Below are 19,298 nucleotides of genomic sequence, written 5' to 3'. Positions count from 1 at the left end.
GCAGGAAGCTTTAAAGCTGCCGCCGGGGGGACGATTTTAAAACGTTACTCAGAAAATGAGAAAAATTGCTTTCAGCTGCTGATGAAGGACCCTCTGGCCTCCTGCGTTCCCACTTTCCATGGGGAGACAGAACGAGACGGGGAAAGTTATATCCAACTGGACGACCTTCTTAACAACTTTGACGAGCCTTGTGTCATGGACTGTAAGATGGGCGTCAGGTGGGTGTCCGAAGACGTAGTTTGTATTATAGTACGTCGTAGCTTCTTCTTTTCTGTATCCTTCCCCTGCCCACACAGTGACATTTTACACACTACAACAGTTATTGAACAATGTGCATCAAGGCCATATTTTATCTACGTTAGGCAGGATCACCATGGTAACAGTACCGAGGGTAAGGGGGCAAATAATGACCCAGTTTTATTTCTTTTTTGGCTGATTTAGATATTTAGCATATTTTCTTATTGAACTCTACCTTAGACTTATTCCTATTGAGGGTGCAATTTAAACAGTGTAAAGGGGGCTTTACACGCAACGACATCGCTAACGAGATGTCGTTGGGGGTCACGGAATTCGTGGCGCACATCCGGCCTCGTTCGTGATATTGCGTGTGACACGTACAAGCGTCCGCTAACAATCAAAAATACTCACCTAATCGTTGACACGTCGTTCATTTCCAAAATATCGTTGCTGGTGCTGGACGCATGTTGTTCGTCGTTCCTGAGGCAGGACACATCGCTACGTGTGACACCCCGGGAACGACAAACAGCAGCGTACCTGTGTCCTCCGGCAACGAGGTGGGCGTGTTGTTAATGCGGCTGCTCTCCGCCCCTCCGCTTCTATTGGCGGGCCGCTATGTGACGTCGCTGTGACGGTGCACGAACCTCTCCCTTAAAAAAAGAGGGACGTCGCCAGGAAGGTAGGTACGTGTGACGGGTACTAGCGATATTGTGCGCCACGGGCAACGATTTGCCCGTGACACACAAACGACGGGGGCGGGTGCCATCGCTAGCGATGTCGCAGCGTGTAAAGCGCCCTTAACAATTAATTAAGGCGTTTATCAGGTTTTCAAAAAAAAAAAAATATAAGAAAGCCAGCACTAAATGTGCACTACAGCACTAAAAATTCCAAACTGTACTTATTATTAAAATTTGAGATTTTTGGCAAAAAAAATGCAATTTCTTGAGCTACCCCACCACGTCACGGCAAATCTCTTTGGGGCAGTCCTATCCTAAAATATTTGTATATACAATATGCCATAAGGCCTCACATATGAAAAAAGGAGAACTGTTTTTAGCAGCACTTACTTGGTGTTTGCTTTGCACAGCCATGATTCAGTCATGGGTACGGGACTGAAAAACACCCAACACCCAACAGTAAGTGCTGCTAAGAACAGTTCTACTTTTCTTATGTGAGGCCGTATGGCACATTTGATATAAAACATATATTAGGATAGGACTGCCCCAAAGAGATTTGCCGTGAAGTGGCGGGGTAGCTCAAGAAATTGCAATTTTTTTGCCAAAAATCTAAAATTTTTAATAAGTACAGTTTGGAATTTTTAGTGCTATAGGGCACATTTAGTGCTGGCTATCTTGTTTTTTTTTTTTAAAGGTAAATATCGGGTAACCAAGCAAAGCGCTTCGCTTAGTTACCCGATGTTTACCTTGGTTACGTGTGCAGGGAGCAGGCAGCCCGGCTCCTAGCAGCTGCGGACGCTCGAAACCAAGGTTAATATCGGGTATCCAAGCAAAGCACTTCACTTAGTTACCCAATGTTTACCTTGGTTACCAGCGTCCGCAGCTGTCAGATACCGGCTCCCAGTCTATCACGTTCAGTTCCCCTCACTCCCGATCACATGACTTCAATGCCCGCCCCTAAACTTCAAGTGTCAGGATCCTGCAAAATAACACATGCGTTTGCATGCGCTTTTCTTTGTAAAAACAGGATCCACTTTTACAGCAAAAAAACGTTCATGACGCATGTTAAAAAAAACGTAGTGTGAAAGCAGCCTAACCTTCCTGTAATGCCTGCCTGGATCCACACACTCAGACGGGCTGTAATGGACAGGATAGAGGGAAGCCACTCACCAAGCAGGACCCCCAGAACCCTGAAACCCTTTAACCCCTATACAGGGATTTGGGATTACACAGGGCCCTGGAGATCACCACCTGTGGCAGGCTGTAGTCCGATGAGAGTAGTCGTCAGGCAAGGTCAAACCAGGAATAGCAGAACAGGGACAGAATCGGCAGGCAAGGACGTAATCAGAACAAGCAGAGGTCAAAACCGGATCGGGCAGCGAGGTACAAAAACAGCAGGCAGAAGGGTAGTCAGAAACACGCAGAAGTCAGCACACAGGAATAACCAAACAAAACAGGACGTAACAGGAGCCAGGAAAATCAGAACTATCTCTGGCAGTGGTCAGCAGACAGGAGGGGAATTAAGAAGTGTGTTGTGTCTTCCCATTGGCTGTAGCAGAATGATGGTAACTTCAGCTGGAAGACACACGCCACCTATAGTCAGCCAGTAGTACTGCAGATCCCAAGATAACCCAGACCAGTGGATGAGCGGAGCCTGCGCCCACCGGTGCTGCTGGCATCGACTCGTCTCCCATCACCAGCACCATCCACGGCAGGAACACGGCGTCGCCTGGCGGTCGGAGTAGAAGTCGATGGAGCAGACTCCGGCGGTGACGTAACACTTCCTTTTTCACTTCTATTCAGGTGTGTGCACTTTCTCGTTTAGATTGCTGGTTATTTCTGGGTATTTCTTCAGAGTCGCGGAGATGTGTGCTTTTACCTCTTCCTCCTAGCTGATCTTTCATACTTAAAAAAATTCTATCACTTATTAAAAAATGTAAAAAAAAAATGTTAAATACCTTGTGAAAATCCATGCACTACACTTGAGTGTTTTTTTTCAGTCTTCCCTGGGGGCGTGCACTTTCACTCCTTTCCCCCCTTCCCCCCCGAGAAAACTGTAAAGAAACTCTGTGTCACGGGTGACAGACAATCCTGTTGTCATGGTTCTGTTTTGTATTTTGCGTTGGTGGACGGGTGGTTTCCCGTCCTCGGTTCCTGCGCTGGTGTTGGGCAGGACCTCGCTCTTCCGCCACTTTGTTTCATGTGATTGCTCTGCTTCATTAGGAAGCAGGCACACCCGGAACGCCGCCAGTCATAGTTCCTGTCTGCAGTAAGTGCTCTGGCTCCCGTTTGTGCTTTGATCTTGCCCTCCTACCCTGGACCTGTTGTTATCTCTCTCCTCCCGTGTCCCTGACTCTGACATTGTTCCCCAGCTCCTGACCTCCAGCTTATACCCTGACCGCGGCTCTGCTTCCCCCCAGTGTACCTTACATGACTTCCTGGATTCTGAGCTGTGGCTTGTGCTCTGACCTCAGCTCTGCTTCCCCCCCAGTGTACCCTACTTGACTTTCTGGCTTCTGACCTCCGGCTTGTACTCTGACCTCGGCTTTGCTTCATCTCATCCCTGTGTTCCTGCAGAAGATCGCTGCTTTTGGCTGCACAAACTGCTCCTTAATTTATGATACAGAGCCTGGTGTGGGCGGGGTTAATTTTCTAGTCTCTGCTGCATTGCTAAAATCCAAAAGTTCTGAATGTGTCAGAACGGCTGCACCCAGTAGACTTAAGGCCACTTTACACACAGTGACATCGCTAGCGATATCACTAGTGAAAGCACCCACCCCCGTCGGTTGTGCCTCACGGGCAAATTGCTGCCCGTGGCGCACAACATCGCTAGGACCCGTCACACATACTCCTGCCTAGCGACGTCGCTGTGGCCGGCGAACCGCCTCCTTTCTAAGGGGGCTGTTCGTGCGGCATCACAGCGATGTCACTAAGCAACCGCCCAATAGAAGCAGAGGAGCAGAAATGAGGGGCCAGAATATCCCGCCCACCTTCTTCCTTCCTCATTGCCGGCGGCCGCAGGTACGATGTTGTTCCTCGTTCCTGCGGTGTCACACGTAGCGATGTGTGCTGCCTCAGGAACGACGAACAACCAGCGTCCTGCAACAGCAACGATATTTGAGATTAGAACGACGTGTCAACGATCAACGATACGGTGAGTATTTTTAATCGTTAACGGTCGTTCCTGCGTTTCACACACAACGAGGTCGCTAACGAGGCCGGATGTGCGTCACGAATTCCGTGACCCCAACGACATCTCGTTAGCAATGTCGCTGCGTGTAAAGTGGCCTTTAGTGATACATCTTTGGAATCAGGGCCTCTTTGTCTACATCATGCTGCTTTCAGATGAGGTAGCAAAAATCTGGTAACAGATTGCCTTTATAGAAGCCCCTATGAGGCTCATTTTTCTTGTGGCGGCAACAGGTAGCAGAATGCAGTTCTGCAATGCTGATGAGAAGATGACTTTCCGGCACGGTGGATGAGTATTCTTCTACCTGCTGTTATAAAACCATGTGTTGGCTGGGGCTGACATGCATAAACAGGGACACAAGTGCATTACAACATTTTGACCTAATATTTCCAGTTAAAGAAAATGTCTGTGTCAGATCATTACTTGGAATTTTCCTGTAGACATTAATCACATGAGCCCCAGTGTTTATGGTAAGGTTTAAGGAAAGAAAACCAAACTCGTCAAGTTTTAGTTTCATGTGATACTTTTGCTTTCTCTTTTCTCCACAAGAAATTTTTTTTAAAGTTAATGTTTTTTCGTGAGAAATAGGAAGTACAGCTGTACTGAACTTTGTTGCTTTTTAGAATAACAGAATAATGTTTAAAGGTAATTTAACTTCCATATCAATAAAAGCTGAATTTCAGCACAACAGAAGAGTGAAGAGGCATTATTTATAATGTTTTACACTACCCTATCCCTCACTTCCTCCGCTTGTGAAGAAGTAGATCCAAGATAAATAGCACTTGGATCAGGAGACTGTGAACCTTATTAGCGTCACAGGGCCCACTCACCCAGCCCAGGAATTTCCTGTTAACGCCACAGGGGTCCTGGGATACACTGTCCGTGCGTGTAGAGGGCACAACCGGACAGGTGGGGCAGCAGCCGCAGCCCAGTTGACTCCACTGGGCTGCACTAGCAGGACTGGACGGTAGGAGGTGGAAGCCCGGCACCTGACCCTAACGTGCTGAGCCACGGGTGTCTTGGCGTGACAAGCACCGGACGCCTAACCCTGACTACCATTTCCAATCTAAAGGCTTATGCCGCAATGAGGCTCTAACATGGAGGTGTCCTCTGTCTGAGCATAGGTGAAGACTGCACACTTCCATATTGTCTCCAGCCCCATTTATAACCTAGGTTGCCCCAAACCCAGGGTGGACCACAATGGCACCTCCAGGGGCCAATAGCGGAGTGCCACGTCATCAGTGACATCACCAGCGGCCTATCCAGCACCGCCACGTCACTAATGACCTCATGGCAGCCACACCCTAAACACCTCACCAGTCATCATCTGACGACCAATGGTGGGGTGCCAGGTCATAGGGGCGGGCCTCCGTGAGCCAGTCCAGAGTGGCCACGTCATCAGGAGACCTGATGCCCTCTGGCCTATCAGGGCCTGCCACCTCATGGACATGCCCAGTGAAGTCCTTCCCGGACTTAGCCTCCAATGCACTAAGTGCCTGAGCATGCTCAGTAGCCTGAACAACACAACGGACTTAAGGTCCGAAATCAGACTATCACCCTGAGCATGCTCTGTAGGCACAACACAGGACTTCGACATGGCACGATGTCCAAGTACCTGTGCAAAGAGGCTTTTCGAACTAAGTGTATGAGCATGCTCAGTAGCCTGAACTGAGGACTTAGCCTCAGAAATGGCACAGTCAGGCTGAGCATGCTCACTACGCGAAACACTAGACTTAGGCTCTGGCTGGGGTAAATCGGCGCACGCATGTGCACTAGACGCTTCTCCACACTTAGATGTGGAGGAAGCAGCCAGCTGGATGACCCGAGGCACGGCCAAAAACAAAAACGGCGGCTGGCACCTGGGCGTGACTGGAACCGCAGCCGGCTGCCTGCGGCTATGGCGGTGCCGATTCGTGACACCCGGTCTCTACCCTGGGAGGGTAACCTCCCACTAAGGGTAAACCCGGGATCTCCCTGTGGTCCAGTGGGTCCACTCCTGCTCACCACTTTACCATCTCATGCGGCGAGTGTTAAGCCTGCTTTACACGAGTCGATCTATCGTACCCTCCCCCGTTGTTTTTGCGTCACGGGCAAATCGCTGCCCGTGGCGCACAAACTCGTTTACCCCCGTCACACATACCTACCTTCCGGACGACCTCGCTGTGGGCGACGAACGTCCACTTCCTGAAGTGGGAGGGATGTTCGGCGTCACAGCGACATCACACGGCAGCCAGCCAATAAAAGCGGAGGGGCGGAGATGAACGGGATGTAAATATCCCGCGCTCCTCCTTCCTTCCATTAAGCCGGCGGGTGCCGTGGGACGCAGGTAAGCTGTATTCATCGTTCCCGTGGTGTCACACGGAGCAACGTGTGATGCCACGGAAACGATGAACAACCTGCACCCATGAAAAAAACGATATTATGAAAGTTAACGACGAGTACACGACTCACGATTTGTGAGCGATACTTCGTCGCTCGTAGGTATCACACGAGACGACGTTGTGCGCTATGCCGGATGTGCGTCACGAAAACCATGACCTCTAAAACATATCGCACGATATATCGTCTCGTGTAAAGCCCGCATTACACTCAGCTTTATGGAAGACCAACCTTCCCCTATGGAGAGCTGCAGGGAATCACCATACAGTGCTCTGTTGGAATTGTATGTCATGTCTTTCCTTAAAGGGGTTGTTACTTGAAAAATGTTTTAACAATGGACCCAAGACGATGGTATAGTGTAGAACAAAGAAACCAAACTCGCCAACCAGACACTTCTGTCTCCTCTGTGTTGCTTCTGGTGATCCTCACCACTCTTCCCTTGCTGGTGTCTTCTGGCTTTCTGTTCTGGTGAGGGGTCACCAAGTGAATGTTGATTACTTACAATGATCCCCTTTTGTCTGAGCTGAAGAATTACTTTTCTTCTGCTAGATTTTCCAAAAAATAAACCTCTGTATGCGTCCATATCAGAGACATAACTGAACATGGCCTGACCAATATCGCACAGGAGTGGCTTCTGATCATACAAAAAACTGTCATCACACAATGTCCAGAAAATGTTTATTGATAACCAGTTCTTCTGACTGACCTATAACGTGGATACCTTTAGATAAAAAAAAAAACAAAGAAACAAAAAAAAAAAAACACTGTTGTTAAAGGGGTTTCTTACCTTTAAAAAAAAAAATAAAAAACCTTACAAGTAGCACCATGAAGAATCAGACATATTTACTTGTGGATCCAGCTCTGTCTACTCCAGTGGTCTTCCTACCATAGATGTTCTTTGGCCACCTGACCTCTGGGGCCTGTGATTAGCTGCAGCGGTCACTTGACTGAAATAGAATATGTTAAATCATGACATGAAAATTATTCCTGAGACTCTATGTTCTTCAGGATTAAGTCAATGAAACTACTGTATGGGGAGGTAATGATGTACGAGGATTTGACTTTTTGTAAGTAAAGTTAAGGCCACTTTACACACAGCGACATCACTAGTGATGTCGCTGGTGAAAGCACCCGCCCCCGTCGGTTGTGCCTCACGGGAAAATCGCTGACCATTGCGCACAACATCGCTAAGACCCGTCACACTATACTTACCTGCCTAGCGACGTCGCTGTGGCTGGCGAACCGCCTCTTTTCTAAGGGGGCGGTTCGTGCGGCGTCAATGCGACGTCACACGGCAGCCGTCCAATAGAAGCGGCGCAGCGGAGAGCAGCCGAAAGAAAGTGACGCCCACCTCGTTGCCGGAGGACACAGGTACGGTGTTGTTCCTCATTCCTGGGGTGTAGCGATGTGTGCTGCCTCAGGAACGACGAACAACCTGCGTCCTGCACCATCAACGATATTTGGGATTAGAACGACGTATCAACGATTAGGTGAGTAATTTTAATCATTAGCGGTCGTTCGTGCGTTTCACACTCAACGACGTCACTAATGAGGCCGGATGTGCGTCACGAATTCCGTGACCCCCAACGACATCTCGTTAGCGATGTCGTTGCGTGTAAAGCCCCCTTTAGAGCGAAGTTACTTCTCCATCTCTTTGGCTTTTACATTTCTTTTATACAAGTATGGGGCAAAATGAAATGAGAAATGATATAAAGGTTCAATGCAGATGAGCATTGAAGCAGCTCTACATGGGAAGTATATGGATGCATTTTCTTGACACTGAAATGAATGGTTTTATATGTGTTAAAGATGAGCAAAGATAGATAAGACAGACAGACAGATAGATAGATAGATAGATAGATAGACAGGTGGATAGATTTGACAGCTGTTAACCAAGTAACCACCTCATTTTTGAAAACCAGCAAAGGTGAACCAGACAGCTGCGATCTCATTTTGTCAGGGTGGGGAGATCAATGCTTATTGGGCCCTTCCCAGCCTTAAAATATCAGCGCTCAGTCGCCACAGAAGTGGCTCATCACAGATGCGCTTTGCCTCAACTGTTCCCAATTGCCCTGGTGTGTTGAGAATTGGGGTAATGCTTTATGGGGTTGATGCCAGCTGTGTAGTGTCAGCTGGCAACAAACCCTGGTGTTAGTATTGGACAAGCATCTAGCAAACACCATGTTACTTACCCTGTAATCCCAAAAAAAAAGAAACACAAAAAATAATTTACTTCAATAACCACTCCCCGAAACTTTCCCTCGTTTAACATTTTATTTAAAGAAAAAACCCATGCTGCTCTGCCACAGTCAATGGAAGCCACCATGTCCACCAAATCCGTCATAGTCCAGAAAGGGATATTAAACCCCCCACCAACATACAAAGAGAAATTAAACTACACATCTATTCTCGTTCACCACTTTATTCAAAAGAAAAAAAACCCTCAAAGCTGGTTCCACGTTGTCCAGGGATTCCAATTAATAAAGTCTATTGAGCATCGTTCTGACACTCCATAGACTTTGCTTACAGGCAATGCTAGGTTGCACTGCATGACACGTGGCGCCTCTGAGAAGCAGTGACATCAATAACGTTACCGCTCATCAGAGCCGCCAAGTCACACACAGCGAAGCATGACCCTGAGTGACTTGGTCACCTGGCTACTGATGTCTCCTCTCATCAGATGCGCTGGGTCTGACGCAGCGCAGCCTAACCCAGAATTGCCTGTAAGCAAAGTCTATGGTGTGTCAGAACTTTGCTCTGTAGACTTTGTTCTTTGGAATCCCTGGAGTACTTCGGACTAGCTGGGATTTTTTTTCTCTTTTGAATCATGTAGTGAGCGGGGATAGGTGTCTTGTTTTGTATGTTTGTTTGGTTTTCAGATACCCTTTTTTGGACTACAATGGATTTGGTGGACTATGGAGGTGCTGCATGGGTTTTTTTTTTAATCAAAATGGTAAACGAGGGAAAGTTTGAGTGAGTGTTTACTGAAATAAATTATTTTTTCACGTCATTTTTTTTATTATTGGGTTAGTAATGGGGGTGTCTGATAGACTCCTCTCCATTACTAACACCAGGGCTTGATGCCAGCTGTTACTACACAGCTGACATCAACCCCAACTACCATTATCCTGATTCCTTCTGCACTAGGGCAATCAGGCAGAGCTGGGGTGACGCATCTAATATGATGTTCCACTTCTGGGGCGGCTGTGGGCTGGTAGTTTTAGGCTGAGAAGGGCCAAATAACCATGGGCCCCCCCAGTCTGATAAAATCAGCCCTCAGCTGTCTGCTTCACCTTTTCTGGTTATCAAAAATAGGGGGGACCCCACGCCGTTTATCCAATGAATTATATGGCTAATAGCTGTAAAATCTATCATCTTTGAACATCTTTAACGCAGAAAAATCTTTATTTCTTGAATGCATTTAATTCTGGTCCATGTCACACCGACGGCGCAAGGATGTCACTAGTGTGCTGAACGTGTTTTTGATGGACCTATAGACTTCTATTGACACTTGCTATACATGCTAACGCTAAAAAAAGGACATGTCTCCATGTGGATTACAAGGACACACATGTGATTCACAGGGACACATCATGTGAAGACACGTCGGTGTGAAAACCAGCACAGATTTTAATGAATGTCTGTGAATGTGACTCGAGTACGTGTGAAAACCGACACCACATGTTCTGCAAACACGGATGTGCGAAGGGGGCCTTACTGTAATTTTCTTTGTTTTTGCCAAGAAAACAGAACAGAACCCGCTGGTGATGAAGAAAAAAATCTGCTGGGATTTTTTTGTGTGTAAATATAGAGGAAGAGCACATTAACAAAACTAATTGCAAAATGCAGTTAATACATAATTGTAGAACAGAAAGTGGTGAACCCATGGTCATGTGTGTACAGAAAGCCAAGGAACCATCAACTCTACAGTCACTATACACTGTCAATGTGCAGTACATATCATATACAGTTAGGTCCAGAAATATTTGGACAGTGACACAAGTTTTGTTATTTTAGCTGTTTACAAAAACATGTTCAGAAATACAATTATATATGTAATATGGGCTGAAAGTGCACACTCCCAGCTGCAATATGAGAGTTTTCACATCCAAATCAGAGAAAGGGTTTAGGAATCATAGCTCTGTAATGCATAGCCTCCTCTTTTTCAAGGGACCAAAAGTAATTGGACAAGGGACTCTAAGGGCTGCAATTAACTCTGAAGGCGTCTCCCTCGTTAACCTGTAATCAATGAAGTAGTTAAAAGGTCCGGGGTTGATTACAGGTGTGTGGTTTTGCATTTGGAAGCTGTTGCTGTGACCAGACAACATGCGGTCTAAGGAACTCTCAATTGAGGTGAAGCAGAACATCCTGAGGCTGAAAATAAAGAAAAAATCCATCAGAGAGATAGCAGACATGCTTGGAGTAGCAAAATCAACAGTCAGGTACATTCTGAGAAAAAAGGAATTGACTGGTGAGCTTGGGAACTCAAAAAGGCCTGGACGTCCACGGATGACAACAGTGGTGGATGATAACCGCATACTTTCTTTGGTGAAGAAGAACCCGTTTACAACATCAACTGAAGTCCAGAACACTCTCAGTGAAGTAGGTGTTTCTGTCTCTAAGTCAACAGTAAAGAGAAGACTCCATGAAAGTAAATACAAAGGGTTCACATCTAGATGCAAACCATTCATCAATTCCAAAAATAGACAGGCCAGAGGAAAATTTGCTGAAAAACACCTCATGAAGCCAGCTCAGTTCTGGAAAAGTATTCTATGGACAGATGAGACAAAGATCAACCTGTACCAGAATGATGGGAAGAAAAAAGTTTGGAGAAGAAAGGGAACGGCACATGATCCAAGGCACACCACATCCTCTGTAAAACATGGTGGAGGCAACGTGATGGCATGGGCATGCATGGCTTTCAATGGCACTGGGTCACTTGTGTTTATTGATGACATAACAGTAGACAAGAGTAGCTGGATGAATTCTGAAGTGTACCGGGATATACTTTCAGCCCAGATTCAGCCAAATGCCGCAAAGTTGATCGGACGGCGCTTCATAGTACAGATGGACAATGACCCCAAGCATACAGCCAAAGCTACCCAGGAGTTCATGAGTGCAAAAAAGTGGAACCTTCTGCAATGGCCAAGTCAATCACCAGATCTTAACCCAATTGAGCATGCATTTCACTTGCTCAAATCCAGACTTAAGACGGAAAGACCCACAAACAAGCAAGACCTGAAGGCTGCGGCTGTAAAGGCCTGGCAAAGCATTAAGAAGGAGGAAACCCAGCGTTTGGTGATGTCTATGGGTTCCAGACTTAAGGCAGTGATTGCCTCCAAAGGATTCGCAACAAAATATTGAAAATAAAAATATTTTGTTTGGGTTTGGTTTATTTGTCCAATTACTTTTGACCTCCTAAAATGTGGAGTGTTTGTAAAGAAATGTGTACAATTCCTACAATTTCTATCAGATATTTTTGTTCAAACCTTCAAATTAAACGTTACAATCTGCACTTGAATTCTGTTGTCGAGATTTCATTTCAAATCCAATGTGGTGGCATGCAGAGCCCAACTCGCGAAAATTGTGTCACTGTCCAAATATTTCTGGACCTAACTGTATAACTATATATAGTGTATATCATTTCAGGCTGAGTCAGATACTACTACTATGATGCTATGATTTTATTTTACATACAATATCAGTAGGAGAAATTTTGTCCATCAGATATATACAGTACAGACCAAAAGTTTGGACACACCTTCTCATTCAATGAGTTTTCTTTATCTTCATGACTCTGAAAATTGTAGATTCACATTGAAGACATCAAAACCATGAATTAACACATGTGGAATGAAATACTTAAAAAAGTGTGAAACAACTGAAAATATGTCTTATATTCTAGGTTCTTCAAAGTAGCCACCTTTTGCTTTGATTACTGCTTTGCACACTCTTGGCATTCTCTTGATGAGCTTCAAGAGGTAGTCACCGGAAATGGTCTTCCAACAGTCTTGAAGGAGTTCCCAGAGATGCTTAGCGCTTGTTGGCCCTTTTGCCTTCACTCTGCGGTCCAGCACACCCCAAACCATCTCGATTGGGTTCAGGTCTGGTGACTGTGGAGGCCAGGTCATCTAGCGTAGCACCCCATCACTCTCCTTCTTAGTCAAATAGCCCTTACACAGCCTGGAGGTGTGTTTGGGGTCATTGTCCTGTTGAAAAATAAATGATGGTCTAACTAAACGCAAACCGGATGGAATAGCATGCCGCTGCAAGATGCTGTGGTAGCCATGCTGGTTCTGTATGCCTTCAATTTTGAATAAATCCCCAACAGTGTCACCAGCAAAGCACCCCCACATTATCACACCTCCTCCTCCATGCTTCACGGCGGGAACCAGCCATGTAGAGTCCATCCGTTCACCTTTTCTACAAAGACACGGTGGTTGGATCCAAAGATCTCAAATTTGGACTCATCAGACCAAAGCACAGATTTCCACTGGTCTAATGTCCATTCCTTGTGTTCTTTAGCCCAAACAAGTCTCTTCTGCTTGTTGCCTGTCCTTAGCAGTGGTTTCCTAGCAGCTATTTTACCATGAAGGCCTGCTGCACAAAGTCTCCTCTTAACAGTTGTTCTAGAGATGAGAAGGTGTGTCCAAACTTTTGGTCTGTACTGTGTATATTGAGGCCTTACTACTTACTACTACTATTGACTATTGAACAATTGGGCAGTTGGAATTTCAGAGGCTGGTCCTGTCGTTTTCAGGAAAGATACGCCGCCAGCAGAGGATTTTGACAGGGGCTTTCTCCTCTTTTCCCATTAAAAGGGTTTTCTACAAAAAAAAAAAGTTTACTATACATTATTTTTAAAATAAATTTCTTTATTCCCCTCCCTGAATCTCTGTCTCTGCTATTGTCTGCAGCGCTGACATCTCTGTCAACAGCGCTGCAGCAAATTAGTGAACTCAGCGGCTTATGGGTAGAGCTACACTGAGTCGCTGAGTTCAGTGATTGGCTGCAGCACTGCCGACGTTATGCCAATAACAGACACTGGAAGTTGTGGTGGAGGCTCAGCAATGAACCCATGGAGTGTGAGTAATGCGTATGGGGGAGTCAGGAAAAATAACTCTGATGAGCGACGGCTGTCTCATCTTTATGGCCCGCTGTAGTTTATAATTGCTGGACCATATTTGGCCACTGATTATACAACTGAATCAATAAGACTATGATTCAGTCTGATGACTAGCTGGGTGTAGACCGATAACGCCCAGAATGAACCCGTAACAATATATTTTATGTCCATAAACAAGATATAATGACTTTCCTACATCACTGTTTTAATAACACATTAACCTTGATTACTGCAGTGAGACGTGTGCACTTACTATTAACATAGCTTCACCTCCATCTTCCCTAATTTGACCTACGGTATATATGGTATTTCTATAGGACTGTTTTACATTACTTTCTGCTTGGACAATACACTTTTTACATTAAAAGAAACACATTTTATAAAGGGCTTGTGCACACGGTGCATTTTTTGAGAAATCTGCACCAAAATCTGCATACCTATCCTTATGCCAGCAAAGTCTATGAGATTTCTGAAGTCCTGTACACATGTTGCTTTTTCCCTGGCAGATTTTGGTGCAAAATAAACTGCAGCATGTCAATTGTTGGGGTGTTTTTTTCCTACGTTTTTTAGGCCTTCCAGCCATTGACTTCACTAAAAAACAAGCATGGAAAAAAATCACTAAAACTACATGCATTTTTTGTGCGTTTTTCTGCCAGAAGGTGCAGATTTCATGCAGAAAATTTGTGCACATACCCAAAATGTCAAATTTTTATTAATAATAATTTACACAGTGCCATGTAAATGGTATAATAAGATTTCCTCTTAATTTTGCAGCTCTGTACTCGACTATACAAGTATATACCAATGGAGCAGTGGCACACATAGGCCATGCCCCATTTTTGGGAAATGGTCAGACCACCACCAACCTCAAATTTCTTTTCTATAGGTGATAACTGTTAACGGGGTTTTCTGGCTTCGGATAACCCGTTTCCCGACTACAGATGGCCTAAAAAATAAATAAATTAATAAAATTACACAAAAAAAAGTGTATATATATATATATATGTATGTATATATATATTTATATATAATATGTGTGTGTGTGTGTGTGTATATATATATATATATATATATATATATATATATATATATATATGTGTGTATATATATATTATTTATTTATTTTTGTGGCTGTGGATAACCCGTTCCCCAGCTACAGATGGTTTAAAAAAAAAATAATAATAATATATATACATACATGCTTTTACAGCTGTGGATAACGTATGTATATGTATATATATATATATATATACATATGAATGAACTGTGCTTTGCTCAACCTCCCCAGGTCCAGTGTTGAATCTATCATTGTCTGCAGCGCTGAGATCACGTCAACAGAGCTGCAACCAATTCTCAGGTCTTCCGGAGCGGATGGCACAATCCGCTGACCTCACCGATTGGCTGCAGCTTTGTAGGTGTGATCTCAGCGCTGCAGACAATTATAGACACTAGTAGCAGCAGCGGAGACTCAACCAGTTTTCACTTCTAGAGTTATGGGGTGGGAGGGAGCAGGAAACCGAATCCGATTACATACCTGAAAGCAGCTCCATGTTTTTTTTTTAAAACACTCCCAATTTCTAATTATTATTCACATGCTAGCCTCCAGGATACACTCAGATTTAATTGTTTATTATGTTTGCACATACTTGAATTAATTTATTCAATTTCTTGAAGCTTCGAGGTAGTTGAAATAAAATGTATTGTTATATCTGTTGACCCGCAGGTTAAATGCGGGTGACCTAGCTTGGTTAATTACCGTATTCTGCTGGTTCTGTCAGTGGGCTTACACAAATGTTTTTCAGTAAGTTCAGATACTAGGAAACCTTACATTATTTTTCAAAATCTAAAACAGTTGCTCAGTATGACTTGCAGTAAGGCAAGACATGAGCCTTGCCCAAATTGGAAGACCCTACCCGTACACTGGTCTCCAGACCTGAGCTGACTGCTTCATATATGCTCGTGAAGCACTTATTTCAGGTTGGGAAACACAGAGGTCGGGCCGGCCTTTCCGATGCGAAAATGGTCCATGACTAATGGATTGAGGAAACTGACCTAAGTCGCAAAAGTTAGCTGTATGGCAATGGGGGCTGTCACCACCCCTGATATAATTTAATAAAGAAATGTTTTTCCCATAAAATAACGAAATACACCCTTCTATGCTATTGGAACTCCAAATTAATAAGATTTGTTTTGCAAGCGCTTGGGAAATCAATAAAGCACACACGCTCTGTGGTGTACTGAACGTTTCTGCTTTCTTACATCATGTGACCATTTTATATAGTATCCCACACAAAGAACTAATTACATCATGTGACCATTTTATATAGTATCCCACACAAAGAAATAATTCCTCTGAACTATGCACCAATAAGAGCCGCAGGGGTGTGTATAGAAATGTGAAACTTCCCTGCCCATCAATGTTAGCTGAACCCTATGACATTCAGTTATAAGACAAGATGGTTTCTATAAGAACAAAATGGCTCTCACAATAGCAACTCTGGAGCATCTCTGCGCTGTGTTGTTCCTCTAAGAAATCTATGTATACATTGCCAACTGGGTTTTCCCATTTCCCTTGTAAATACGGAATGTCTCAACCCAGTCAGGCTTTGTCAGCATAGACAATGTCAGATTGTATGGAAACCCTGCCTCAGCTGGTAACACCCAGTTGTCAAATTCATTCAGACATTTCCATTTGTAATTTTTTTTTCTTTTACTTCAATTTCGAGGGCAATCTTGTAGGAGGTTTATTGTCATTTCCCTCTTTTTATTTTTTGTTGTTTGTTTTACTGATAATTTATTTTTGATGATATATGATCTTTCATCTTGTTGTTTTTGCTTTATGAATTTTATATAAATATATTCACCATATTGTAATTGTCACACAGAGTTTTGCACAAAAATCACTGACTATCAAAGCGGCATTGGACTCTGTTCACATTACAGATTCTGACACTCCGCCTCATGGTTTCTCTGGTGTTTGGGATCAACACAGGCAAACTCGGGCGTTGACCTGCTGTGTGCTGATTCATAGGCAGGCTGGCAGGAGTTAATCTCTGCTGGTCTGCTTCCTCCTTTAATCACATGTTGTGGGGAGACCTATCACATCTGCTCCCCTCCTATTTATGCTGTTGGAACCCTTCTACCCATGCCAGCTGTAGGTTAATCTTGTCACGAGTGTGTCACAGGTGACAGACAGTCATGTGGTTCCAGGCAATAGAAAGTCACAGCGTTTGGCTGCGCAAAATGCTCCCTGACTGTCTATTGTTCCTACTGTTAGAATTCATTGTACAAGGTAGTTTTTCTGCTGAGTTTTCAACTCTTTCCTTTTAAGACCCAGCGGAGCCCTCCTTCCATCAAGCTGCTGATTATCAGTATATCCCTTGGACTTAAATACTGCCATCGTCCCTGAACTTGTGCTGGTGATATTATTCAGTTTATTCAAGCTCTGGTTACGAGCAGGTGGCTTGTACTCATCTGTAGTATCGTTGCTGAAACTTTGCTGAACTTCTACCTGAGTCATCTGTGGATAAGTAGTTCATGCATTTTCCCCTGTGCATTCTCCTTGTGTCTTCGCTAGTGTTTAGTGGGGTTGACGAAGAGCTCATCCCACCTGTTCCCTATTTAGGGTCCAGCACTAGGGATACCTAGGGTCAGGTATCTGGCTCGGTGCATAAGTGCAGAACATATCTGTTGTGGTGCGGGACACCAGTAACCAGCTGTAGGATTTTTCAGGGGTCACCATCTCCCCCTCTCCCTAGACACAGGATTTCCCTTCCCTATCGCCATTTGCTTGGTACTTCCCCGTACCTAGCATGACAAGTCTATGTTAGTCTCTGAGGTGTGGTGTCCCTGACTCTCTTTAATGAAAATTGTTATTTAATTGTGCCTACTGCTTGGAGCATGTTGTTTTGTACTTCCTCCCTGCTCTTATTTTCCTCCTGAATCTCTTTATTGTCTTTACCTTTGTGTGTGCATGCTGTGTGACAGAGTTATGTTTGTTCCTTGTCTGTCTTTATCTGTGATTTCTTCACACTCCTGCCCCCCTCTCTCCATGGGGCGAGAGGTAGGGGGAATCGGATCAGGACTAGTGAGGAGCAGGGCCAGGAAGGAGACTCAGGCCTCTCCACCATCAGGAGTATCCCTGATATTAGGGATAGCATATGGGCACCTAGCTTGAGGGACAGCTTAGGAGCCCCAGTTCCCTGCTATCCCAAAGTCAGTGACAGTAATATAAAAATCCTCTGGTCTCCTATTTGGGGAATGCATCATTTTCTTGCACATATTTTTATTTTTCTAAATTCATTCCCATTTGCAATACAGTCATATGAAAAAGTTTGGGCACCCCTATTAATGTTACCCTTTTTTCTTTATAACAATTTGGGTTTTTGCAACAGCTATTTCAGTTTCATATATCTAATAACTGATGGACTGAGTAATATTTCTGGATTGAAATGAGGTTTATTGTACTAACAGAAAATGTGCAATCCGCATTTAAACAAAATTTGACAGGTGCAAAAGTATGGGCACCCTTATCAATTTCTTGATTTGAACACTCCTAACTACTTTTTACTGACTTACTGAAGCACTAAATTGGTTTTGTAACCTCATTGAGCTTTGAACTTCATAGGCAGGTGTATCCAATCATGAGAAAAGGTATTTAAGGTGGCCACTTGTAAGTTGTTCTCCTATTTGAATCTCCTATGAAGAGTGGCATCATGGGCTCCTCAAAACAACTCTCAAATGATCTGAAAACAAAGATTATTCAGCATAGTTGTTCAGGGGAAGGATACAAAAAGTTGTCTCAGAGATTTAAACTGTCAGTTTCCACTGTGAGGAACATAGTAAGGAAATGGAAGAACACAGGTACAGTTCTTGTTAAGCCCAGAAGTGGCAGGCCAAGAAAAATATCAGAAAGGCAGAGAAGAATAATGGTGAGAACAGTCAAGGACAATCCACAGACCACCTCCAAAGACCTGCAGCATCATCTTGCTGCAGATGGTGTCAATGTGCATCATTTAACAATACAGCGCACGTTGCACAAGGAGAAGCTGTATGGGAGAATGATGCGAAAGAAGCCATTTCTGCAAGCACGCCACAAACAGAGTCGCCTGAGGTATGCAAAAGCACATTTGGACAAGCCAGTTCCATTTTGGAAGAAGGTCCTGTGGACTGATGAAACAAATATTGAGTTGTTTGGTCATACAAAAAGGCGTTATGCAGGGAGGCAAAAAAACACGGCATTCCAAGAAAAGCACTTGCTACCCACAGAAAAATTTGGTGGAGGTTCCATCATGCTTTGGGGCTGTGTGGCCAATGCCGGCACCGGGAATCTTGTTAAAGTTGAGGGTCACATGGATTCAACTCAGTATCAGCAGATTCTTGACAATAATGTGCAAGAATCAGTGACGAAGTTGAAGTTACGCAGGGGATGGATATTTCAGCAAGACAATGATCCAAAACACCGCTCCAAATCTACTCAGGCATTCATGCAGAGGAACAATTACAATGTTCTGGAATGGCCATCCCAGTCCCCAGACCTGAATATCATTGAAAATCTGTGGGATGATTTGAAGCGGCTGTCCATGCTCGGCGACTATCAAACTTAACTGAACTGGAATTGTTTTGTAAAAAGGAATGGTCAAATCTACCTTCATCCAGGATCCAGGAACTCATTAAAAGCTACAGGAAG

General features: G+C 44.4%; 1 protein-coding gene across 1 annotated transcript in view; it reads left to right on the top strand.

The window, feature by feature from the left end:
* Positions 1–19,298, top strand: part of ITPKA (inositol-trisphosphate 3-kinase A) — a 153,527-nt gene that overhangs the window by 113,220 nt on the left and 21,009 nt on the right. The window contains exon 3 of the mRNA XM_075330756.1: positions 5–218. Within this exon, the coding sequence (XP_075186871.1) occupies positions 5–218 (214 nt within the window). The remainder of the gene's footprint in view (positions 1–4; positions 219–19,298) is intronic.

The sequence above is a fragment of the Anomaloglossus baeobatrachus genome, chromosome 12 (genome assembly GCF_048569485.1).
Source record: "Anomaloglossus baeobatrachus isolate aAnoBae1 chromosome 12, aAnoBae1.hap1, whole genome shotgun sequence".
Lineage (NCBI taxonomy): Eukaryota > Metazoa > Chordata > Amphibia > Anura > Aromobatidae > Anomaloglossus > Anomaloglossus baeobatrachus.
This window is presented reverse-complemented; position numbering and strand designations above follow the sequence as displayed.